This window comes from Acomys russatus, chromosome 5 (genome assembly GCF_903995435.1).
Source record: "Acomys russatus chromosome 5, mAcoRus1.1, whole genome shotgun sequence".
Taxonomy (NCBI): Eukaryota; Metazoa; Chordata; class Mammalia; order Rodentia; family Muridae; genus Acomys; species Acomys russatus.
The window spans coordinates 7,011,533-7,035,675 of record NC_067141.1 but is presented as its reverse complement, the minus strand read 5'-3'; the positions used below and the strand labels follow the sequence as shown (position 1 = coordinate 7,035,675).

At 53.8% G+C, this 24,143-nt stretch overlaps 2 protein-coding genes across 9 annotated transcripts in view; both read left to right on the top strand.

Moving 5' to 3' along the window:
• Positions 1–3,025: 3,025 nt before the first annotated feature.
• Sh2b1 (SH2B adaptor protein 1) lies at positions 3,026–10,969 on the top strand. 6 transcript variants are annotated; one of them, XM_051145225.1, is made up of 10 exons: positions 3,026–3,487; positions 4,770–5,794; positions 6,361–6,462; positions 6,675–6,766; positions 6,873–7,048; positions 8,675–8,878; positions 9,012–9,223; positions 9,356–9,577; positions 9,946–10,045; positions 10,222–10,370. In XM_051145225.1, coding segments are annotated over exons 2-10 (2,046 nt in total). In that variant the 5' UTR covers positions 3,026–3,487; positions 4,770–4,858; the 3' UTR covers positions 10,224–10,370. The 6 variants fall into 6 exon arrangements, with proteins under 6 accessions (XP_051001182.1, XP_051001180.1, XP_051001178.1 ...); XM_051145226.1 differs by having other exon boundaries at positions 3,027–3,487; positions 9,356–9,524; positions 10,222–10,387; XM_051145223.1 differs by lacking the exon at positions 9,946–10,045 and having other exon boundaries at positions 3,026–3,307; positions 9,356–9,524; positions 10,222–10,969.
• A 3,964-nt stretch (positions 10,970–14,933) lies between these two features.
• The window catches only part of Atp2a1 (ATPase sarcoplasmic/endoplasmic reticulum Ca2+ transporting 1), a 17,424-nt gene continuing 8,214 nt past the window's right edge, over positions 14,934–24,143 (top strand). For all 3 annotated transcript variants that reach the window (XM_051145213.1, XM_051145214.1, XM_051145212.1), the window contains exons 1-9: positions 14,934–15,253; positions 15,555–15,572; positions 15,915–15,997; positions 17,381–17,485; positions 18,624–18,762; positions 20,481–20,561; positions 21,388–21,473; positions 21,609–21,906; positions 22,086–22,252. In XM_051145213.1, coding sequence (XP_051001170.1) covers positions 15,136–15,253; positions 15,555–15,572; positions 15,915–15,997; positions 17,381–17,485; positions 18,624–18,762; positions 20,481–20,561; positions 21,388–21,473; positions 21,609–21,906; positions 22,086–22,252 — 1,095 coding nt within the window. In that variant the 5' untranslated portion in view covers positions 14,934–15,135. The remainder of the gene's footprint in view (positions 15,254–15,554; positions 15,573–15,914; positions 15,998–17,380; positions 17,486–18,623; positions 18,763–20,480; positions 20,562–21,387; positions 21,474–21,608; positions 21,907–22,085; positions 22,253–24,143) is intronic.

Here is a 24,143-nt window from a genome sequence, read left to right as displayed (position 1 = left end):
TTGGTAGTAGTTAATTTTGAACCATGGCCCTACTAGATGGCAGATAGATAGGTAAGCTACAGGAGGGTGTGGGAGGATACGGGAGATGGATCACAGCAAAGGGATCCTTTCTCTCTCTCTCTCTCTTTTCTTTGGTTTTTCAGGATAGGGTTTCTTTGTGTAACAGCTTTGGCGGTCCTGGAACTCACTCTGTAGTCTGGGCTGGCCTTGAATTTATGGAGATCCACCTGCCTCTGCTTCCCAAGTGCTGGGATTAAAGGTGTGTGCCATCGTCACCATCACTGCCACCACCACCACCATCCAGCCAAAAGGAATCCTTTTCATTTGTCTTTTCCTTTGAAGTGTAAGTACGTTGGATAATGCTGGAGGGATGGCTCTGAGGTTAAGAGCACTGGCTGCTCTTCCAGAGGTCCTGAGTTCAATTCCCAGCAAACACACTGTGGCTCACAACCATCTATACTGGGATCTGGTGCCCTCTTCTGGCCTGCAGGCACACATGCAGGCAGAACGCTGTGCACATCATCATCATCATCTTCTTCATCATAAAAACTTCAACAGAGACATTAGCTGAGCTGATGCAACGGGCCATATTCTGGGTGATTTAAGATTGGCCAAGCTGGGCTGGAGAGATGGCTCAGAGATTAAGAGCACTGACTGCTCCTCCAGAGGTCCTGAGTTCAATTCCCAGCAACCACATGGTGGCTCACAGCCATCTATAATGTGATCTTATGTCCTCTTCTGGGCTGCATATGTACATGCAGGCAGAGCACTGTATACATAATAATAAATACATCATTAAAAAAAAAAAAAGATTGGGGCTGGAGAGATGGCTCAGAGGTTAAGAGCACTGGCTGCTCTTCCAAAGGTCCTGAGTTCAATTCCCAGCAACCACATGGTGGCTCACAACCATCTATAATGTGATATGATGCCCTCTTCTGACATGTAGGCAGAGCACTGTATACATAATAAATAAATAAATATTAAAAAAAAAAAAGATTGGCTAAGTTGCAGGGCATGGTGGCGCACTCCTTTAATCCCAGCACTTGGGAGGCAGAGGCAGGCGATCACTGTGAGTTTGGGGCCAGCCTGGTCTACAAAGTGAGTCCAGGACAGCCAAGGCTACACAGAGAAACCCTGTCTTGAAAAACCAAAAACCAACCAACCAAAGATGGGCTAAGCCCCGGGTCGGGAGAGGGAGCTCAGGAGTTAAGAGCACTTGCCTCTCTTGCAGAGGACCCAGGCTTAACTCCTGGCATCCATGAATAACTTCCTTTCAGGGAATATTCTGGTTTCCCAGGGCACTGCACATACATAGTGCATTTACATGCAGGCAAATCATATGTATATTACGCGTATAATCTTTTAAAAAACAAATGACTAAGTCAGTACTTGTTTTTTCTAAGGTTTTCTAACTGCATGAGGGGCAGGATAGTACCCTTAGACATTCTTCATACGAGACAAGACATTCCTCTATATCCATCTTTTGGGTCACTTGCTTCTGGGTTCCAGGATAGCACTTGATTTAGTAAGCTCGCTGGCTCCTTTTGTTGTTGTTGTTGTTTTTGTTTTTTTGTTTTTCGGGACACGGTTTCTCTGTGTAGCCTTTGCTGTCCTGGACTCCCTTTTAGACCAGGCTGGCCTCGAACTCACAGAGATCTGCTTGCCTCTGCCTCCGGAGTGCTGGGATTACAGGTGTGTGCCACCACGGCCAGCTTTGTATATGTGTATGTCATAGGCGTGTGTGGTATGTTGGAAGTCAGAAGACAACATTCCAACATCCTTTCTCTTTGCACAGTGGGTTCTGGGGAGGGAACTCTGGTCATTAAGCTTGCCTAGCAAACACAGCATTTTTTACTCAAGAGTCATTTCAGTAGCATAGTTCTGGAATTTTTACTGGGTATCTCAGAAATAAATGATGCTCCTTAAACTGAGTTGCTAAATTATTAGGACTTACATTTGAATATATGGAAAACCATCTTGCCACCAAGACATGAGAGCCGGCGTGTGGGTGAAGGCAAATGCACGAGTAGACTACAATTACAGATGGCGAGCCAGAGATGGGTATCTTTTGCCCCGTCAACGATCGCTATCTTCTCTGGCCTTTTCAGTTACTTAAGCCGTAGTGAAGCCGGACCAATGCGAACCTGGATTGCTAGAGCATATTTCTACGCAAGGCACTTTGTACTTTCAGGTCTTCATCCCTATTAACTTTCCTTGAAGCCTCTCTAGACTTTCAGAAAGGCTCTAGGTCCACGTACCTCCTGATGTCCCCCCAAGCATGTCGGAAATTGACCTCCCTATTGCTGCCCCATCTTTAGTTCCCGCCTAAGGTGGACCCCCTTTCTCTGAAAAGCCAAGGTCGTAAGTTCAGGTTCCGCCTGCTCACTCGGCCTCCCAAGGTCACCGCTACTTCGCTCGCCCAACTCCCTGGGGGCGGTGTCCGTGTCCCCCTCGGTGCAGGGCCAGGCGCTCTAGGCATCAGCCAACTCTTCAAAGAACTTTATCATCTCGCTGATTTCCCGTACTGGGCGGCTACTCTTTCCTCTCAAGTGGCTTCTCTATGGTTGACTTCTCGCCTTTGTCTCCGATTTGCTTCGGAGGACGCTCGTCTGGGAACGAACGCCTTCCCATAGCTGCCTCAGTGGTCCCTTTTAGGTCTAATTGCAGAAGCCACGGGAGTCCGGTGAGAGCCGCGTCGGCGGGTCCTGAAAGCTCGGCGCCCAGAACGATGGCGGAAGTGAGTCCGAAGGTGCCTTCCTTCTTGCGGCTCTTCTCTATGGTCGCTTCCTTCCGCGTCGGGAAAACCCGTCCCGGCGCCTGCGCAGAAGCGAGTGCTGGGAGCTCGTCGCGGAGGCGGGGGCCACAGGGAGCGGGAGCTGCGGCCGCCGCCGCCGCCGCCGGAGCTGAGCCCGGGGACCGAGATGCAGGTGGGACCGGAACCGGAACCCCCCTCTTCAAGTGCTTCTTTCCTCTCCGGGACTCGACCCTGGCGCCTGAGGAGTCTGGGCGGGGGTGGGCGTGGGGGCTCCGGGCTGGAGGGGTGCTTGGCTACCGAGAGGGCAGCAGATAGCGTTAGTCTCCCGGAGGCTCTGGCCCCGGGGCATGTGGAGGGTGTCCAGCGAATAGGATCGGGTCCGAGTGATTGACCACGGGGCCCGGAGGGTCCAAACCGGGAGGGCAGCCTGCACCCTCCACCACCCGCCCTTCTGGAATGTCAGAACTAAGCCAAGAGGCAGGTGCACCGGGAAATTGTGACTGAGCCTTCTTGGCAGAAGAGAAACTGAGTCACCAGGCCAGGAACCGCAGGGTCAGCGGGCTGAACGGGGCTGGGTGGGCCTGTGCGAGCCGCGGTGGCCTCTGGCTGGAAACTGTCTCTGCTGTGCCTGCACCTCTTGGCCGGGTTCCCCCGTGCTCTGTGACTCCCGCATCTCCTGGCTGCTTCTCCATGCTTTGGAATTGTCCCCGTGGTTGAAGCCATCCGGAGTGTGTAAGGCTTAGGCCAAGGAAAAAGGGGAGCGGGAGCCGGGTGGGGAGTCTCTGAGTTACAGCCTGGCTGTTAGGTTTGATGAGGAGGCTGACATCACAGATAGTTAGGATAGACAGATAGTGTCCAGGGACGTCACTTTGCAGTATATCTTAGGGCAGGACCATTCACCAAAGAGCCACTGGTTGTAAATTACATACAGAGCTCTGTCACTTTCTGGTTGTGACTTGGAGTTGGGGTACCCTCAGAAGCTCTTCCTTTCTCGAGTTTCTCCTAGAGAGCAGATGGGACCCATAATAATGTCTTCCCCCATCCAAACAGTGAACATGGCAATCGTGTCTTGTGTGCTTACTTTATGTCAAGCACGGACATGTTCCTTGTCACTTCATTTCTCCTGACAACTGCAGTGGCTAGAGATTATTAGCTGTATTCCACAGATGCAAAATAGCTGGGGTCACCCAAGCTAACAGGTGGGCTGAGCTGGGGCTTCGGTCCAAGTCTCACAGGCATACTCCTCAGGGAGAGAACAGTCGTGAGCCCTGCTCCTTGTGATAGCTCTCTTCTGTGGCCAGTAAAGACTTGCCCTGACCCAGCCACCGTCTCTTTTTCTCTAGTGCTGCTACCTGTCAGCGCTAGACACAAAGGGGCAACCCAGAGACTGGTCTTAAGTCACTCTGAGTCTCCACGCAGGGCTTAAGTGCTGGGTTGTAGCATCAGCTTGGAAGACAGGTCTCTAAATCCCTGCACCCTTTTGGTCCCCTGAGAACAGCAGTGGGAGCCATGGGTGAGGTTGGTCCAGCAAGTGCCTAGAAGCTAGAACTGTGTAGTGCGAGATATAGTAGACTCTGGCTCTGGGATGTGTTTGAGTCTCTGTTTCCTCATCTGTAAGAGGTTATTAAGTTTTCTAAGGGAAGGTAAAATGACCCATGGAACCCTCTGGAATGGCATATGAAAAGTGTGTGATAGTCAGGGAAGGCTTTGTCTTTGAGAAAGGACAAGGGGATCTGTAAGAGTGCTTGCTCTGTGACGTAAGAGGCTTTTGCTCTGGGATCCCACAACAGGGAGAGTGGTGGCAGAGGTAGCAGGAAAAATGCAGGGTGGACCTAGCATCCCTCATCCCTGGGGTGTGTGTGGGGTTGATTTTGAGGAGAGCAAAACAGTTTAGTTCTCTTTCCCCCGCTGCCCTCTGAGGAGTCCATATGGGAGTCTCTGGCTTGGGCTGGGACTTAAGCCATTGTCACCTGGGCAGTGACTCAATATATATGCCTCTTTCTTCCTTTTGCAGCTGTGGCCGCTCACCCCGCGTCTTCTGGCAGCTTCCTTGTCTGCCGCTCCTCCCCACAGGCTCCCCTTGTCCTCCTCCTGGGGCCCATCATGAATGGTGCCCCGTCCCCGGAGGATGGGGCCTTCCCTTCTCCGCCAGCACTGCCAGCACCCCCTCCCCCAAGCTGGCAAGAGTTCTGTGAGTCCCATGCGAGGGCTGCTGCCCTGGATCTTGCCCGCCGTTTCCGCCTCTACCTGGCCTCCCACCCGCAATATGCAGAGCCTGGAGCAGAGGCTGCCTTTTCGGGCCGTTTTGCCGAGCTCTTCCTGCAGCACTTCGAAGCTGAGGTGGCCAGGGCCTCAGGTTCACTCTCTCCACCTGTCTTGGCCCCATTGAGCCCTGGTGTAGAGAGCCCACCACCACATGACCTTGAGACCTGCAGGGTGGGTGGGCCCCTGGCAGTGTTGGGCCCTTCTCGATCTTCTGAGGACCTGGCTGGCCCACTTCCTTCTTCAGTCTCTTCTTCCTCTACAACATCCTCAAAGCCGAAGCTCAAGAAACGCTTCTCCCTCCGTTCGGTGGGTCGCTCAGTCAGAGGTTCTGTACGAGGCATCCTGCAGTGGCGGGGGGCTGTTGACTCTCCCTCCCCAGCTGGGCCTCTGGAGACTACATCCAGCCCTCCAGTGCTAGGTGGAAACAGCAACTCCAACTCCTCTGGTGGTGCCGGGACAGTTGGTAGGGCATTGGCTAGTGATGGCGCCTCCCCTGGGGAGAGATGGACTCACCGCTTTGAGAGGCTCAGACTAAGTCGTGGAGGGGGAACCTTGAAGGACGGAGCAGGGATGGTACAGAGGGAAGAACTGCTGAATTTCATGGGGGCTGGAGAGGCTGCCCCTGACCCTGCAGGAGTGGGCCGTGGAGGAGGGGCAGCTGGGCTGACCTCAGGGGCAGGAGGGCAGCCTCAGTGGCAGAAGTGTCGCTTACTGCTCCGGAGTGAAGGAGAAGGAGGAGGAGGAAGCCGCTTGGAGTTCTTCGTGCCACCGAAGGTGAGCCGACAGGAGGGTGGGTAGCAGGAACGGACAGTGGTTGCAGAGTTGCTCAGCTCTGCAGGTGACCATGGAGTTGACTAGCCCATTACATGGTGTCCTGGGGTCAGTGCTGACTGTGTGCTCTCAGTTGCCATGGGGGCATCTGAGACCAAAGGACTATGACTTTTTCACCTCTCCTAGGAAGGAAAGGTGGGTGAGTTGAGGGAGGGACAGTTGGCCTTGACACACCAAAACACCAATTTTTTTTTTTTTCGAGACAGGTTTCTCTTTGTATCCTTGGCTGTCCTAGACTCGCTTTGTAGACAGGCTGGCCTCAAACTCAGAGTCATCCACTTGCCTCTGCCTCCCAAGTGCTGGGATTTTTTGCTTGTTTGTTTTTGTTTTGTTTTTTTTGAGACAGCGTTTCTCTGTGTAGCCTTGGCTGTCCTGGACTCACTTTGTAGACCAGGCTGGCCCCGAACTCACAGCGATCCGCCTGCCTCTGCCTCCCGAGTGCTGGGATTAAAGGCGTGCGCTACCACGCCTGGTTTAAAAGGCCAATTCCTAACCCCTTTCTCATCTAGGCATCTCGGCCTCGCCTCAGCATTCCCTGCTCTACTATTACTGATGTCCGCACAGCCACAGCCCTAGAGATGCCTGACCGGGAGAACACATTTGTGGTTAAGGTAGGAGCCCCAAGCTCTGCTCCCAGAAAGTACTTGTGCTTGAGAGAATGCTCTTGATGGACTTAGGCAAGTGTCTGCAGCAGCAGGAAGAATGTGTGTCCGGGCAGGCTCTGCTCCTGGGGCTGGGGCTTCTTCTGTTACTTAGGGTTGGGTGTGGCCTGTAGGCCTCCTACCCTCTGCCCTGGCTGTAGCCCCATGTCTTGGCCCTTTAGGTAGAAGGCCCTTCAGAGTACATCCTGGAGACAACTGATGCCCTTCATGTGAAGGCCTGGGTGTCTGACATCCAAGAGTGCCTAAGCCCAGGGTAAGAAGCTTTCCTCTCCCTGAGGGCATCTACACATGGGTAGGGGAGCAGCCTTGTGTCTCTTTCCTGGTGACTTTCCCCAGCACCGTTTTCCCTGTTTTTGTAGACCCTGCCCTGCTATCAGCCCCCGTCCCATGACCCTTCCCTTGGCCCCTGGGACCTCCTTCCTCACAAAGGATAACACAGACAGCCTGGAGTTGCCCTGCCTGAATCATTCAGAGAGTCTGCCCAGCCAAGATCTGCTGCTGGGACCCAGTGAGAGTAACGACCGCCTGTCACAGGGTAAGGTAGAGTCCTCACCAGCTGTTGGGCCAGGCCCCTGCTCCCCTAGCTCTCTCCCTACAACCTACCGATTGCTTGTTCTGGGTCTCTAAACATACCATGTACTTTTAGCTCATTGTCTGCCATGTAAGACCATAACTCTCACTACCTTGCATGGCCCCACGAGACTCCTATCTAACCTTTCACACTCAGCCTCCTTCCTCTAGGCCACCACTCTGAAAGTAACACTTCTGTTTTGCAAATTTCCAGAAGAGTCCGTGGGCATCTTTGTTTTAGTCTTGTCGCACATCTCAGTGTGTGTCAGTGGCCTTTGCATCTTTTCTTTTGGCCTGAGCAAAAACTCATGCATCTGTCTGGCCCAGCCCACCCTGGACTGCATCTGCTCTGCCCCTGCTCCTGACCGCTGGTTCTGAGTTTCGGCTTCATCGCGCCTAGCACACGGCCTGCATTCAGTCAACGAAGAGTTATCATAGGCTGGGATTGTTAGAGCCAGCATAGACCTTACATCAGATTGTATGTAGCAAGACCACAGGGAGGAAATGGATTTCCTGAGTTTGCCAACAAAGATGGGCAATGCTAACTTAGTTCCTGATACGCCTGTTTTCTAAGCACCATGGCAATGGTTGCTGGCCTGGGCTTGAAGTTTGACAGAAGTTCAGTCAGGCCCTAGTGCATCCCTGGCTGCAGGCTGGGCTCTGGGGTGGGTGCGGAACACAGGTGTTTCAAATGGGTTCCTTGGTCTCCATGGATTCACTGTAACTGAATGGGTAAGACGTTAGTCCCAATAAAATGCAGGTCTCCAAAACAGGGTCCTCTGAGCTTAGTGGCCTCTGAGCAGCCCAAGCAGGGAGCATCCTGGGAACTCAGGAGGGAGAGAGCAAGGAGATGGCATAGACAGAATGCTCTCCTGAGGGGAGAGAAGACTGTAGCTTCAAGGAAGCCAGGGCCTTTGCTGAAAGCTGGCATAGGCAGTGCCAGGACGCTTGGAAAGTAGATGGGCTGAGCTGACTGACGGGAAGAGCTCAGTGCAGTACAAGTAAAAAGCAAGTTGACTTGTCCTGAAGGCTTAGCAGGAAAGAGGAAGGTGATTTTTTTTGGTTTTTTGGTTTTTTCCTTTTGTCACTGATGATTGAACCCAGGGCCTGGCTCTTGCCAGGCAAGCACTATCACTGAAGCATGTTCCCAGCTCTTTTGTGTGCTTTAGGCTCCTGCGAGCCTCCAGCCTCAGCCTTCTGTGGGCTTGGGACAGGAGTGTTCCTCCTGACAAGAATTTTTGATGTGCTTCAAGTTGGTAGTTTTTCCTAGTCTAAACAGAGGGCTCCTTTCTAATGTGGACAATTTTCAGTGCTTCTATCCCTCACCCCACCAACCATTGCAATAATCTTTCAGCTGTTGATTCAGAAAAGACATAGGCACATTTGGATTCTAGGACCTCCTCGAAATAACCATGGCCCCTCAGCAGTGCAAGCAGTGTAAGTCAGAACCTTGTAACAATCCATCAGGGTCACTCCAGAGGTGTGCGGGGGCTGGGCACACAAGTGGACAGCCAACGGGGAGATGACAGGAGCCCAGGCCTTCTGGAGACGAACCTGTGGCATTCTCAGTTAGGCCTCTGTTTTCTCTCAGGAGCTTATGGGGGCCTCTCAGACCGGCCGTCAGCGTCCTTCTCCCCTAGCTCTGCCTCCATTGCTGCCTCCCATTTTGACTCAATGGAACTGCTTCCTCCAGAATTGCCCCCTCGCATTCCTATTGAGGAGGGGCCCCCAGCAGGGACAGTTCATCCCCTCTCAACCCCCTACCCTCCCCTGGACACTCCGGAAGCAGCCACAGGTATTGGATGCATGTGTATTTGTCTTTGGTTTGTGGTGCTGTATTGCAGCTGTCTGGGGAAGAGGTGTCTCAAGGGGAAAACAAGGCTAGGGAGAAGCCTCTGATGCCTTGGTTTTCTCTCTCCTTCCTGAAGGGTCATTCCTGTTCCAGGGGGAGTCAGAGGGAGGTGAGGGGGATCAGCCCCTCTCAGGCTATCCTTGGTTCCACGGCATGCTCTCTCGACTCAAGGCTGCCCAGTTAGTGCTGGAAGGAGGTACTGGCTCACATGGTGTCTTCTTGGTACGTCAGAGTGAGACAAGACGTGGTGAATATGTCCTCACTTTCAACTTCCAGGGCAAGGCCAAGGTGAGTGGCCTTGAAGGAGAGCTCTGTTTGGCAGTGTTTGGGTGGACCTGGGAATGCCACTGTACAGGGGAGGATGGACTGACAACTGACAGGGACCTGACCTCCCTCCTCACTTGCTCATCCTGCCCTCAGCACCTGCGCTTGTCACTGAACGAGGAGGGTCAGTGCCGGGTCCAACATCTGTGGTTCCAGTCCATTTTCGATATGCTTGAGCACTTCCGGGTGCACCCCATCCCCCTGGAGTCTGGAGGCTCCAGTGATGTTGTCCTTGTCAGCTATGTGCCCTCCCAGCGGCAGCAGGGTGAGCAGAGCAGGTCTGCAGGGGAGGAGGTGCCCGTGCACCCAAGAAGTGAGGTGTGTGTGCCAGGAAGACGGGGTGGGGGGTTGGAGGAAAGGCCCTGTTAGTGGGGAACAGGGCAGTCAAGGGGCCTGGGCAGGGGCCTGAAAGGGACAGAGAAGGCTGACAGGCTGCAGGCAGGCAGAGGCTCCTCCCGGAGCCAGGGGCAGTGGAGAGTCGGTGCTGCATTCCCATTCCATCGGACCCTCCACTCCATCACTGTCTGTCTCCTGGACCCATCCTCCTTGGCCTTGTCTTTGACCTTCTGGGGGATTCATGGTCTGGCTCCCCTCCTTCCTCCCTTGATGTCTGATGTCCCTGTCTGATCTCTCACTTTCCCCCACCCCACCATCCCATCTATCCCCACGTTGCCCCCCTCCCCCAGGCCGGGAGCAGGCTGGGAGCCATGCAGGGGTGTGCGAGGGCGACCGATGCTACCCCGATGCCTCCTCCACCCTCCTGCCCTTCGGAGCGAGTGACTGTGTGTAAGTGTGGTCCTCTCACCACCGCCCATGATTCATCTTCCATGGAGGGGGTTGCTCAGGAGATGGGCTCTGGGGGAGATAGCAATGGCTCCTTGGGGAGGACAAGCAAAGGGGAGGCTACCACAAGAACTCACTTCCGTCCACAATCAGTGTGTCTTCTCAACATTCCTATCCAGAATGGAGCACCTCCCATGACCCAGCCCAGCCCCCTGAACCCTCTCCATGGACAGATCCCCCACATCCTGGGGCAGAAGAGGCGTCGGGGGCGCCAGAAGTGGCGGCAGCCACAGCCACAGCAGCCAAAGAGAGGCAAGAGAAAGAGAAAGCGGGCAGTGGAGGGGTCCAGGAAGAGCTGGTCCCCGTGGCTGAGCTGGTCCCCGTGGTTGAATTGGAAGAGGCCATAGCACTAGCCCCTGAGGCTCAGGGTGGTGCTGGCTCTGGTGGGGAGTTGGGGGTATCCCTGATGGTGCAGCTCCAGCAGCTACCGCTAGGGGGCAATGGAGAAGAAGGGGGCCACCCCAGAGCCATTAATAACCAGTACTCCTTTGTGTGAGATACCTGCCCACCTTCCATTTTCCTGCTCCCAGCCTTAAGTTGTGAAACTGGGCTGGGTAGGGATACAGAGGAAAGTGGGAGTCCCCTCCCCACATGCTTCCTGACCCTTGTCACCAAGGGTGTGTATGTTGGTACAAGTAGAGGTTCAAGAGCCCTGTCAAGTCCCCAGCTACTACACTACAGGTGCCCTTGCCCCAAGGCCAAGGACTTGGGCTCCATTACCTCCCTGAGGGGCTCTTATGGTCAGCCCCGTCTCTGGGGGCTATTTCCCCACTAATAACCCCCACCCAAGCAAGGGTGAGGGGGAAGGGCTGTCAGTTATATTAAGGTTGTTGTTGTTGTTTTAAACAAAATGGAAAAGCATAAATAAATAAAAGGTTTATCTTAGTTCCATCACAATGGCTGTGGCTGATGTTTGGAGTAGGACCTGGGGCCAGCCTTTTTCACACTCTAGTCCTTTCGTCTGTAGTCCCCTGCATCTGCTGAGTGTTGCAATGCAGAGCTCAACAGTACCTTTGGGGGTTTCCAGCACATTCTGTTGTTCAGGGTGAAGCTATCTTTTAAGACTCTGTTGTTATGTACCCAACTTTTGTGACCCTCTTGCTTCAGCCCCTGTGTGCTGAGGGGTTGCGGAGCTGCGCCCTACCAACTTGTCTGTTGAATGGGATTTATGGGCACCAAAGGCCTTCGCTTCACTGATTCTTTTTTTTTTTTAGATTTATTTATTTATTATGTATACAGTGCTCTGCCTGCATGTACACCTGCATACCAGGAAGAAGGCATGAGATCACATTATAGATGTTTGTGAGCTACCATGTGGTTGCCATACTTAACCTCTGAGCCATCTCTCACTGAATTGTTTTTGAGAGAAGCTCTTACCCTAGGAAGAAAGTAGGCAGAAGGAAATGTTGGAGTCATGGAGTTGGAGTTGCATGTCCAGGTTGCAGAGGAGCCCAAGGCCAGGATGATTGTCCCCTCTGTCAGACAAGCTGGAGCCTGGATGACAGTCCTGGCTCCCAGTCCTGGTGCTGCCTTTCTTTTGCTGTGTGGACAAAGGGGAAGGCAAGCGACTCTAGGCCTTGGCATCCTCTGTGAAAAGTGAAGTGTCATCTTAGTTGGTGCTGCTGACACAGGTTGACCTAAATGTCTCTTTACACATGTCTTTCATACACGTCTGAGTTCCATGCACACGCCACACACACATCACAAGGCCTCCTTTGAGAGTCACAAGTCCCAGCTTCTGCACATTTCCCTTTCCTACCGATTGCATCCCTGAGATATGGGCTTTTGGTTGGCATGGAGTTTGCAGCCATCCCTACCATCGCCACCAAAGTCCTGTTTTTAAATATAGATCCTGTCCTGAATACGTCTTTTGGCATGACATCTATGCTCTCCAACAGGGGTGCCCTAGCTTCCCAGCCTGGGGGCTGGGCAGGGGTACAAGAAGGAAAGCAAGATCTGAAGACTCCCACCTACTGTGTTACCCTCCCTTCCACCTTCCACTGTCTCACCCCCCCCCCCCCCCCCCGGGAAAGTGGAACAGCCTCTGCCCCACCTCCAGGAGGACCTACCCACGCTCATGACCTTGCTATTCTGGGCCTTGTGTCAGTTCTGTGGGGAGATGGACTGGAGACAGCTGAGCTGACAGGCTACCTAGGATGGGGCTTGGCTTGGGGAAGCCTGCTGGCTCTTGCTTTACCTTATCCCTGGGGCTCCCCAAATCTTGGCTTTGACTAGGGATTCAATTGGCCCTGTGGTAGAGGTTGGGTGGAAGGCAGCTGGAGACCTGGGTGCTGTGTTCTCCAAGTGAGATTGTTGGAGCTAGCCAATGGCCAGTGAGGGCTGTAGCACCTCAGAGTGGGAGGCCTCATCTTCCCTAATCTCATGGCAGCTGGGGCTCAAAGGCTCCCCTTCCCCATGCCTTGCCACCCTCAAGGACTTGCTGTCCTGGGGTGGGCAGAAAGACACCCCCAGACTGCCATGTCCTGGCTAGAAGAGCTCAGGAGACAATGAGACTCCCTGTAAGTCTTTCTTTGTGGAACTCAGGAGTGGGCCAGGCTCTGCCCCATGCCCTTCACAGGCAGACCTCTCCGAACCCAGGAGCAAAAACACCTTCAACATTGATGTAGTGAGAAGTGGTCTGTAAAATTGCCTCCTCTGCCCTGTCCCACCACAGATGACAGTGCAGGAAGGTGTCTCGCCACAGATCTGGGCTGGTAGCTGTCTCCAGCCTGCATTTGCCTGCCTGGGAAGCTGGTAGAGGTAGAAATGAATAACCTCAAAGAGCCTCTTTGGCTGGGGTGTCCTGCAGAGCCCGCCTCCTTTCCTCGCTTAACTTCTTTGAAGCTCTCCCGACTCCCCCTCTCCATGTTTGGGCATTCCTGCTGCTGGAAGGCAGTACCCCTGTCACTCCTCCAGGTACTGCTGGGGACAAGCCAGCTAGGGCCCGAGCCTCCACAGCTGCTGAGCCCGCCTCTGGCCAGAGATGGAGGGTCCTGGGCCAGGTAGAGATGCCTGTTTATGTGACCCCAACATTGTCACCCATTGTCTATGCCCCTTCGCCTCAGGTCACAGCAGGACTCTACTTCAAGGGAGGGGTTTGTGGGAACTGTGAAAAGAGGGCGGGAAGGAACACCTTGTCCTCACTTCACCCCTCCCCCAGGCCTGGGCAGAAGGCAGGATGAATCCGAGGTCCAGTCCTGCATTTCTGTCTATCCATGTTGGCCAGCTCTTACCCCAAACAAGAAGGGGGGCCCCTCTTTTTGTTTTGCTGGGCTCTGCTGCTCCTATCATTCTGTCTGTGGGCTGGAGCCCTGGTGTGGGAAGTACCCCTTGGTTCTTTTCAGGGAAACTGAGGCCCAGGTAGAGGTGAGACCTGTGCTCCAGGGGCTCCAATGCTGCTGCCCCTCATTGACCTTTTAATCCCTACTCATGGAAACTTCTCGGCCTTACATTCCTCTCTGCTTGCATCCTGGCCCGTGTACCCTGTCTGCTCTTCCAGCAGCTGCTTTGGTGGAAATCAAAAGATGCCCCAATGGTGAATCGGGTGGGGAAGGGTGACTCGGAGCAGCTGCTTTTCGGAGGAAGCTGACACCCAGGCCAGCCCTTCAGCAACAACTTGTGGCTTTGCACCCAGCCCCCGGGGGCCCCGCCCACCTGACTGCCACCACCAGCACCCTGCTGTTTCTTTTCCCTCTTCTCCTCAGACTTCGGGAAGTCTTTGCTGTCTCTGTTCCTAGCTCTGGTCTGTCCTCATTTGCTCATGCCTACCCCTCCCTCCCTCTCTGGAACCTCTGCTTTACCTAGCTTCAGGGGTCCTGCCCTTGGGCACTCTGGCAAGGGGTAGGCCCAGCTCCAGAACATTCTTACCAGGCCTGAGCCTCAATCCCTCTGTGGGCTGTTGCATCAGGGCCGGACCTTCTGAGAGCCCCCAGCCTCTGGGGGTCAACCATGAAGCCCCTGGGGTTGAAGGCCAGTGTGGGATAAGGAGAGCCTTCTTCCTTTGCCCCTCCCTGAGACACTTATCCCTCCCCCTCTGCCATCAGCACATTCTGTAGCCTCTTGGGTTACCTGGCTGCTGCCTGGGTGTCCCATTTTCTTCAGGGGGGATTCCCTGGCAGTTTCAAGGGGGAGCTAAAGGCTGTGTTCCCAGAGGCTGAGCTAAAGCGGTAGTGGCGGGGGGGAGTTTAGGAGAGACAGACAGTCCTGGCTTTGCTTACCAGGGCCTGGACACTAAATCCCTTGTTGATGGCTGCAGCAACCCCTCCCTAGGGTAAGGTTACCATCTGCCCTGTCCCCTTGACCGGCTCCCTTCCCTATTTCCCCTGATCTCACTGGAGCCACTTCCTCTGTTTCCCCAAAGATGCTCTCCCTTCTCACTTGACACCCCCCCCAAAGGCCTGGAGTACCTCCTTTGTCCTCTGAACACATTAGGCAGGGGGAAGAGAATGTGACAGTAGGAAGGGGCTCAGGATGGTCAAGACAGAAAAAGATAAGGAGTGATGAGGCCTACGGGCAGAGAGGGCTTAAGGAGAGACCTGGGTGGGGTGAGCTGGGAATTGGGCATTTAGTGTAACTGGGGAAGTTGAGGCAACTGGGGTCAGCAGATAACAGAAAGTGAATTTACTCCCTGCCCCCCCCCCCTTCCCTAGGGCTGGGGCCACCTTTGCTTCCCTCATGAGTGACATCTCAGGCTGCAGCCCTACTGTTTCTCTCTGTCAGCAGAAACGTCTCTCTCTTCTGACCCCTCCTGCTGGGGTCTCAGCCAGCCAATCCCTGATCTGGGGGAAGGGGGAGCCTGCTCCCCCCCTACTCCCTCATAAGGACCAGCTGGGGGCTGGGGGGGTGGCCGGCTGCTGCAAGTGGGACTGGGGTCAGAACTTTGTAGAAGGAAGAAGAGTCTTGGGGGGGGCAGGCAAGAAAAAGGAAGACGCCCAAATCAATAGGCAGGTGGACACGCTGAAGAAGTCCCCCCACAAGTGAGAGGCCCTTAAGAAGGAATACATCGCCCCCCGGGCCCCCAAGAAGGGAGCACAATGGAGGCCGCACACTCCAAGTCCACAGAGGAATGTTTGTCCTATTTTGGGGTGAGCGAGACCACCGGCCTTACCCCAGACCAAGTTAAGCGGCATCTGGAAAAATACGGCCCCAATGGTAAGTACCCCTCAGAGGGGAGGCTGGTGAGGCTGCCCTTCTGCCTTTACCAGTGGGAACTGTCTCCTCAGCATCTGTAAGGACTAGCAGGGCCGTGGGCTGTTTCTTGCAGGAGGAGGAGGGTACTAAAAAGAGTTTTAAGATCTGGAATTAGGGAGGTTTCATGGGGGTGACCTTGAACTTCGGATGCCGTTTTGATAGCCTGACTCTTTCTCTTGTCTTGGCCATAGAGTTTGGGGTATGGGGGACATGAGAGTAGTAGGACCCTACTAAATTTATCTTTTCTTCTTCCCCTGGCTAGAGCTCCCTGCTGAGGAAGGTAAGTTACCTGAGCCCTCCTGTGTGCCTCATTCCTGGCTCCCTGCCTTCCTTACCCAGACCCACAGCCCTTACCCAAAAGGCAGAGACCCTTCCCAAAGCCGAGTGTCTGAGGTCTCCAGACACTTTTCCTTGAGGCCTCCTAACCCTAGGACAATTGCCATCAATCAATCTGAAGCGCCTCTTTGGCTGTTTCATCTCTTTCTGTCATGCCAAGCTGGGTTACCCATCAACCTAGACCAGCAGGGCACTCTAGGCTTTGGACCCCAGACCATCCAGAGCCACAGAACTTCATCTTTCGGATCTTAACTCCTGGGACTCATCTTCTTGTCTCTTCCCCCAGGCAAGTCCCTGTGGGAGTTGGTGATAGAGCAGTTTGAAGACCTGCTGGTGCGGATCCTTCTCCTGGCTGCCTGCATCTCCTTCGTAAGTGCTGTGTGATGTGTGCTGTGTGATGCGGGGGGGGGGGGGGGGGGGCTTGCGATCCGCCTGTGACTCCTACCAACCTAGATGCCCTCATTCAAGCCCTAAACACCCTAGTCTCCACGGTGCAGCTGGGGGTGGCCTGCTAATTTGCTTCCTCCCCAGCAGAGACAGTTTATTTTAAGCCCTGAAAGTGTTCTCAGCCAATACCCTGAAACCAAGCCACCCTCCCCGCTTCAAGGGCTCAGGTTACCCTCTAAGTGCAGGGTTCCTGGCTTCAGTGTGGTCTGCAGTGCCCACTGTGGGGCCACTACCACTCCCAGCCTGCCCTGGTTGGTTCACTCCCCCCCCCCCCCCCCCCCCCCCGCTCTGTTTTACCAATCCTGCCCTGCCCTCTCCAGCTTGCAATGTTGAATGGCCAAAAGAAAGTGGGGAAGGTGCTGTTGATACCGGGGTAACTGCCAGTGTGCCCTCCAGCCCTTACCGCCCTCCCTCCACACCCTACTCCTCGACAGTCTCCACAGGAGGCAGCTTTACCACAGCCTACTTCCACTGGGGCCGGAGCTTGGCGCCTACTCCTCTGCATCCTTACCTCTTCCCCCAGCCCCATGTTACATCTCCAGTGTCCACAGCCCCTGCTGCTGGCTCCTTGTCACCCTCCTTCCCAACAGTCCATCTTGCCTTTTAGAATTTCTTTGGCATCTTAGCTGGAAAATAAGACCTAGGAAGCAAAACAAACCAACCAAACAAACAAACAAACTAAAAACAAAATTAATTAATCAATTAGTTCATTAATGAATTAAAAAAAAAAATCTGTGGAGGCCCCATGCACTCCTGGGCCTCAGCTGGCAGAGCTTCCCTTCCCTCTCCTCAGATTTGCTCCTTGACATTTGCCTGTGGCTGCTGCCTGGCAGTGGCAACAGCTGGGGTGGGGTGGGTGCAGGATGCCTGTAACCCTACCTCCCTCCTGTTCGCTCATGAAATTGGAGCTCCCATGCCTTGGTGGTAAGGGAGGGCTGTGGGTGGGCTGGGCCCTCCGAGGACCATAGGGATTTTCCTACTGGGCTTGGGTCCCTATGGGATGGCTGTGGCCGTCGGAGTGGTTGACCCTGGGTGTCTCAGAGCTTTGCTTACAAGCCAATAATTTGGTCAGGGAAGCCTGAAAGCACTCCCCATTAATCCCCAAGTGTGTATGTCTGCCTGTTTGCTCCGCATCACCAGGGTGGCTGGGTATGTGTGCTCGGGGCCCTGCCGTGGGAAGAACCTCACATAAATGTGGGGCTGCAGCGCTCCACCGGCCCCTTATCTCGGCACATCGGCTGGCCTCTGCAGTGGTCTTCCGAAAGACTTTGTCACCACCTGCTGCTCTCCCTTTCCCCCTCTCAGGTACTAGCCTGGTTTGAGGAAGGAGAAGAAACTGTCACTGCCTTTGTTGAGCCTTTTGTCATCCTCTTGATTCTCATCGCCAACGCCATTGTGGGGGTCTGGCAGGTTAGTTTCCACCCCTCCCCACCCTCGTGTCTGAGCACTGAGCCCCCTTCCGGTCCTCTCCTCCTCCGTTTCCCTAGCCTTGCCCACTACTCTGGTCCCCTCATCCAGGTTGGGAATGGATGACTGTTGGAAAGAGCTGAAAAAAACGCATTTGCTTACTGTGTGACCCTGAGGCAGTTCTCCATGCCCCAAGCCTGCTTTCTCACCTGTGAAATAGGGCTTTTAAGCTAAGTGGAGTGACACAGACCTACAGCACTCCACAGGCAAAGGCAGGAGACTGTCCACTTCTAGGCTAGCCCAGACTACATAATGTGAAATTCTGTCTTTAAAACAAAACAAAACAAAAAGCTAGACAGGGTGCCACACACTTATAATCCCACTACAAAGAGACAGGAAAGGAAAGGGGACTAAGTCAGATGTGGTGACACACACCTTTAGTCCCACAATTACAGGGGCAGAGGCTGGCAGGGCTCTGTGAGTTTGTGGCCTGTCTGGTCTATAAAGAGTTCCAGGCCAGTCAAGGCTACATAGTGAGCTCCTGTTTTGTTGTTGTCATTGTTTGTTTTGTTTGTTGTTGTTTTTGTTTATTTTTCAAGACAAGGTTTCACTGTGTAGCCTTGGCTGTCTTGGACTCACTTTGTACACCAGGCTGGTCTTGAACTCACAGCGATCTGCCTGGCTCTGCTCCCGAGTGCTGAGACTAAAGGCGTGCGCCACCACGCCCGGCTTGGTGTGATTGAAAAAGAATATGAAAGTTCACTGCACACAGTAGGCACTCAACAAAGCATTAGTTAATCCCCTTGGGCTAACATCGCCACTTCACTTTCCTTGTCCCTTGCTTTCTGGTTTTTGTTTTTCTTTTTTAAATTCCTTTCTTCTTAGCCCATGCCCCTCTCACTTGTGTAGCCACTGGTGACATTTTCTACCACAAACACACCACTGCTGTGATGTGGGGCTCCGTCCATGTCTCCTTGTGCCAACCGGAACCGCATATGCCAGTCTTTTCTGCCGTGTTCCTATTTCTGGCTAGCATCGCAATCCTTCTTCCTCTGTCTGTGTGTCCCTCACTCTTCCTGCATGGACCCAGACCAGCCTTCTGCTGCTCCAGGACTCCGCTCTTCTCCTCTCTTTTCCTCAGGAACGGAATGCAGAGAACGCCATTGAGGCCCTGAAAGAATATGAGCCTGAGATGGGGAAGGTCTACAGGGCTGACAGAAAGTCAGTGCAGAGGATCAAGGCTCGGGACATCGTCCCTGGGGACATTGTGGAGGTGGCTGGTGAGTGCCAGTATGGATGGTCCAGGAGGGCAGACCTTGGGTCTTGAGGCCAAGAAGAGAGCAGGGGGCTGCTCAGCCCTGACCCTGCTATCTAAGAGGGTGGTGGCGTCTTTGCTTCTCCTTCCCGGACTCCTCAGGGGTCACTTCAGGACACTCGAGCCACAGCATTTCTCCCTACTAGAGTCTCAATAGGAACATCTAGTCCTGTCCCCAAGGCAGCAGACAGACCCCCGTCCCCCCTCCTCTCAGCCAACACTTGCAAGCAACAGGTGGAAGGCAGGCCCTGCCAATGGCCCTGTCTCCACCCCTTCCCGAGCCTGGCTCCCCTCGCCTTCCACCCACGAGTGGTCAGCTTTCAGTCTTGACCCCTCAGTGTCCTTGAGGCCTTTCAAAGCGGGAAGGAATGAAAGCAGAAGGGAGTGGGGGGTGGGGGTGGATGACAACCCCCACCACCATGTAAGGGTAACTCCTAGTCCTCTCCCTGCTGGGAACACAGGACCTATGAGGAGGGCACTCAAGGAGGGCCCTGCCCCCTCAGGGACACTTAATGCCGGCTCAGGGAGGGGTGCGGCTGGGTAGCTAAGATTACTAGGATTCTGCCCCCTTCAGCGCTTTTTATATTTGCCCTGAGCAGGACTTTCCACCTCCCTAGGTCCCCAGCTTGGCCAATGTGTATTTCTAGTCCCTAGTCCCTCATACTTTGTCACCCTCTGCACCATGTTACCACCAGGAGAAGGGCAGGATGGGAAGCTGGTGGGCTACAGACCCTCAGCTCCATTACAGGGCCGTCCTGCTATGGTGACAGTTTGGGGTCAGTGCCATGAATGTCTAAAAATACTACTCGGGCTTCAGTGACAAGGGTGTCTGTCTGACCCCATTGTTGACCTCTTCCCTCGTGCTTGCTCTGGCACTGGAGGAGGAGGGACCTTAGAAACCAAGAAGAAGGAAAGCAAGTGAACTTTGCCCCAGTTCCACTCATGGGACCAAGGTGGCTTTAGGCAGAGGCCTGAGGAGGTGTGTGTATGTGTGTGTGTGTGTCCCCCAAAAAAGTGTCTGGTCTGGCAGAGTGCCCCCCCTCTGCTCCTCCCAAGGTTCTCTCACAGTCTATCTCCCACTTCCCCGCTGTGAAGCCCTGAGCTGCAGTTGGGGATGCTCCACTTCCACCCTCACTTGGCCTGGTTATCCTGAGCGTCATCGGCCTTGCTCTCTGATCCTCCGAGTCGCCCTCTTTTCTCTGCGTTACAAAATTACATTTCCTTCTTTGCCTTCCCCTTGCTTTTCCCTTTCTCAGTTCTAGCTGCCTTGTCCCTAATTCTCCTTTCACTTGTTGAGAGTACATTTTAATGAGCACACACCTCACGCCAGGAGGTTCGAGAGAGCGTCCCCTTTACAGGCTCACGGCAGGTGGGGCTAGAGTGGGATAGAGCCTGGGGGCCTATGAAAGGCAGGGCTGGATGCTCTAGGATGGATGATGAAGGAGACAGAGATTGGGAAGAAAGTGAAGTCCGTGGCCGGGCGTGGAGGCGCACGCCTTTAATCCCAGCACTCGGGAGGCAGAGGCAGGCGGATCGCTGTGAGTTCGAGGCCAGCCTGGTCTACAAAGTGAGTCCAGGCTGGCCAAGGCTACACAGAGAAACCCTATCTCGAAAAACCAAAAAAAAAAAAAAAAAAAAGAAAGTGAAGTCCGTTCCCAACTGAACCCCCTCCTCTCCCTGCAGTTGGGGACAAAGTCCCCGCAGACATCCGCATCCTCTCCATCAAATCCACCACCCTGCGGGTCGACCAGTCCATCCTGACAGGTAGGCTGACTCAGACGGGAGGGTGTAATGAGGGAGGAGCTAGGTAGTCACACGTGGAATAGATCTTGGGTGGGTGCAGGAGGACATCCCGCAGTGAGACCTCTTTCTGGTTCTGAGGCAGTGTCATCCGTGTGGCATGGCCTTCGTTCTGTCACAAGGGGCGTGGGAGAGGATGTTTATGACCACTTTCCGTAGAGCCTTTGCCCTACACCTATATGGGCATAGGAAATCATCCTTGTCACAAACTGCCGCATCTTCTCCAACATCCCGAAAAGCCCTAGTATGAGGGATTCTAAGATAGACTGTGGACTATGGATACACTTTAAATTCTGGGAGGGAAACACTGTAAACTGGGCCCACAGCAGGAGGACCTGAGCCCCTGTCCTTGGTGGAGAGGGCACACCAGTACTGGGGACTTCTGTCTCCTAGGAACACGATACACTGTAGCCAGATGCTCCACACCCACTGGCTTATTTCATTTTCACCAGGACATGGGGAGCAAATGGGAGTCGAGCCATCAAAGTCACATGCTCTAAAGGCAGTGGGCTTCCTATTTGTCCCACGCGCCTTCCTCCAGAGGCAAGACCTCTGCAGGAGTGCTCGCTTGCTGATCGGGAGGGGCCAGAATGCTAAAGAGAGGGAGCAAATGGGAGTCGAGCCATCAAAGTCACATGCTCTAAAGGCAGTGGGCTTCCTATTTGTCCCACGCGCCTTCCTCCAGAGGCAAGACCTCTGCAGGAGTGCTCGCTTGCTGATCGGGAGGGGCCAGAATGCTAAAGAGAGGCACATGACAGCACCTGCCAACTCTTCGGCCCTTTCTCTACAGGAGAGTCTGTATCTGTCATCAAGCACACAGACCCTGTCCCTGACCCCCGAGCTGTCAACCAGGACAAGAAGAACATGCTCTTCTCGGTAAGCGGTCACACAGCCGGCCAGAGGACCGGGCTGGAGGAGGGAAGCATGCCAGAGGAAGGAGATATAAGGGCCCCCAGCTTATAGCGCAAGCATCGCCTGTTGCCTGACCCTGTCCCTTCCTTGCCTTCCCAGGGCACCAACATTGCAGCCGGCAAGGCCGTGGGCATCGTGGCCACCACTGGCGTGAGCACTGAGATTGGCAAAATCCGAGACCAAATGGCTGCTACTGAGCAGGACAAGACCCCGCTGCAGCAGAAGCTCGACGAATTTGGGGAGCAGCTGTCCAAGGTCATCTCTCTCATCTGTGTGGCTGTCTGGCTTATCAACATTGGCCACTTCAACGACCCTGTCCATGGGGGCTCCTGGTTCCGGGGGGCCATTTACTACTTCAAGATTGCTGTGGCCTTGGCCGTGGCGGCCATCCCAGAAGGTAAGACGGCCAGCCCTTGTTCATCTGCTGTCTCCTCGGCAAAGACTGTTTCCAGAGAAAGTAACAATGGCGGGTCCCATGGGGAGAGACCTGACAGCTTTGGCGGCGGTCATGTGGCGACCACACGAGGTCTCCCTCGTCTTGGCTTTGTTTGCCAACACCATCTCTGTCCCCCATAGGGCTTCCTGCTGTCATCACCACCTGCTTGGCCTTGGGTACCCGCCGGATGGCAAAGAAGAACGCCATCGTGAGGAGCTTGCCCTCTGTGGAGACCCTGGGCTGTACCTCTGTCATCTGTTCTGACAAAACAGGGACCCTCACCACCAACCAGATGTCGGTGTGCAAGGTCAGGAGAGGCAGAGGCAGCATGCCAGATCAGAGCCCGCCCGCCGCCGTGGGGGGGGTGGACCTCCTCAAGATGGGCGTCTGTGCGAGTGGCTTCTGAGCGTGGCGTGGGAAGTGCTCAAGGTTGATTAAGTACCACCCTTAGATCAAGGGAAGAGCCATGTTAGTTTCCGTTCTGTTTCTTTCAGAGAACTCTAAAGCCAGCTTGGGAGAGGGAAGGGCTTGTTCGACTCCCCTGCTCCAGTCATTGAGGGAAGAAGGGAGGGGGGAACTCAAGTGTGGGAGCTCAGGCAGACACCATGGAGGAGAGCTGGCTGCTGGCCCGCTTTCCGTAGCTCTGATAAACACCATGACCAAAGCAACTCTGGGAGAAGAGGGCTTACTTCATCTTGTAGCTTACAGTCTATCATTGAGGGAAGTGGAGGCGAGAACTCAAGCTCAGAGCTTGACGCAGACTCTGAGGGGAACACAAGAGCGCATCTTACTGGCTCACCCAGCCTACTTCCTTATGCACCCCAGGACCACCTGCTTGGGATGGCACTGCCCACAGCGGTCTGGACCCTTCCACATCAATCATTAGCCCAGAAAATGTCCCTCCAGCTTAATTGGTTGGAAGCAATTGCTCGGTTGAGTTTCCCTCTTCCCAGGTCTCTCTAATTTGTGTCAGCTTGACAAACAAAACAAAACATAAAACAAAAACAAAACAAAACAAAACAAAAAAACCCAACCACCGTAAGCTGCCTCCCCCGTGCCTTGTGTCTCCTCTCAATCCATTCAGGGACGTCCTCTTTAACCTCACTTTTCAGGAAAATAAACTGGCACCTAGGGAGATTTAGGGGTTCGCCAAAGATACAGTATTTATAGATAGCAGAGCCAGGTATAGTAGTGCGTGCTCAGGAGGCAAAAGCAGGAACATTTTGAGTGTGAGGCCAGCTAGACTTTGCCTCATGTATCTGGAGTCTCTACTACTGGGAGGTTGGGGTGCAAGGATCACTTCCACTGAGGAGTTTAAGGCCAGCCCAGCACCACTGAAATTTTTGTCTCAAAAAAAAAAAAAAAAAAAAAAAAAAAAAGAGTAGCAGCTGAGTGGTGCCAGTGCACACCTTTAATCTTTAATCTCAGCACTCGGGAGGCAGAGGCAGGTGGATTCCTGTGAGTTTGAGACTAGCCTGGTCTACACAGGCTACACAGAAAAATCCTGTCTCGAAAAACCAAAAAAAAAAAAATTTTTTTTTCAAAAATTAAAATAGATATGATCACAAAGTAAGCTAATGATTGAGATACGGCCATGAAAATATTTTTAAAGCAAACCTATGACTTAGCAACAGTATTCACAGTAAGCTCCAGCAGTGGTGCAAGGGCGGATGAGTGTGGGGAGCTATGGAGAGCAAGGACGTGATGGACAGGCATCTGGAGTCCTTTCCTCCAGAGTCAGTCTTACTTTAGAGAGTTTTGTTTTGTTTTGGTCAGAGTTTTTCCAGGCTTGTCTTGAACTATTGGCCTCAAGTGATCCATTTCTGAGCCCCAATGCGGGGCCTGGGTCTGTGTCACCCGACTCAACCCAGAATCACAGGTGTTGCTAACACTGATGTGATCCATGTACTGTACTCATAACTAGAAGGAAATGCTACACATCAGAAAATAAGAGATTTGGATTTTCTAAGAACTCCCCATCCCCTTGCCTCTGTCTCTCAAGAGCTGGGATTGCAGGCCTACACTCCCATGCTGGGCCTCAGGCTCTCTTAGGTGTCCCTTCCTCCACGGATGCCCTTGCCGAGCCCTAAACAGAGTTCAGTGTAATGTTGTCCTTTTGATGTAAAAAAAAAAAAGCTTTTCTGAGCCAAGTGTGGTGGTGCAGGCCTTAATCCCAGCACTTGGGAGGCAGAGGCAGG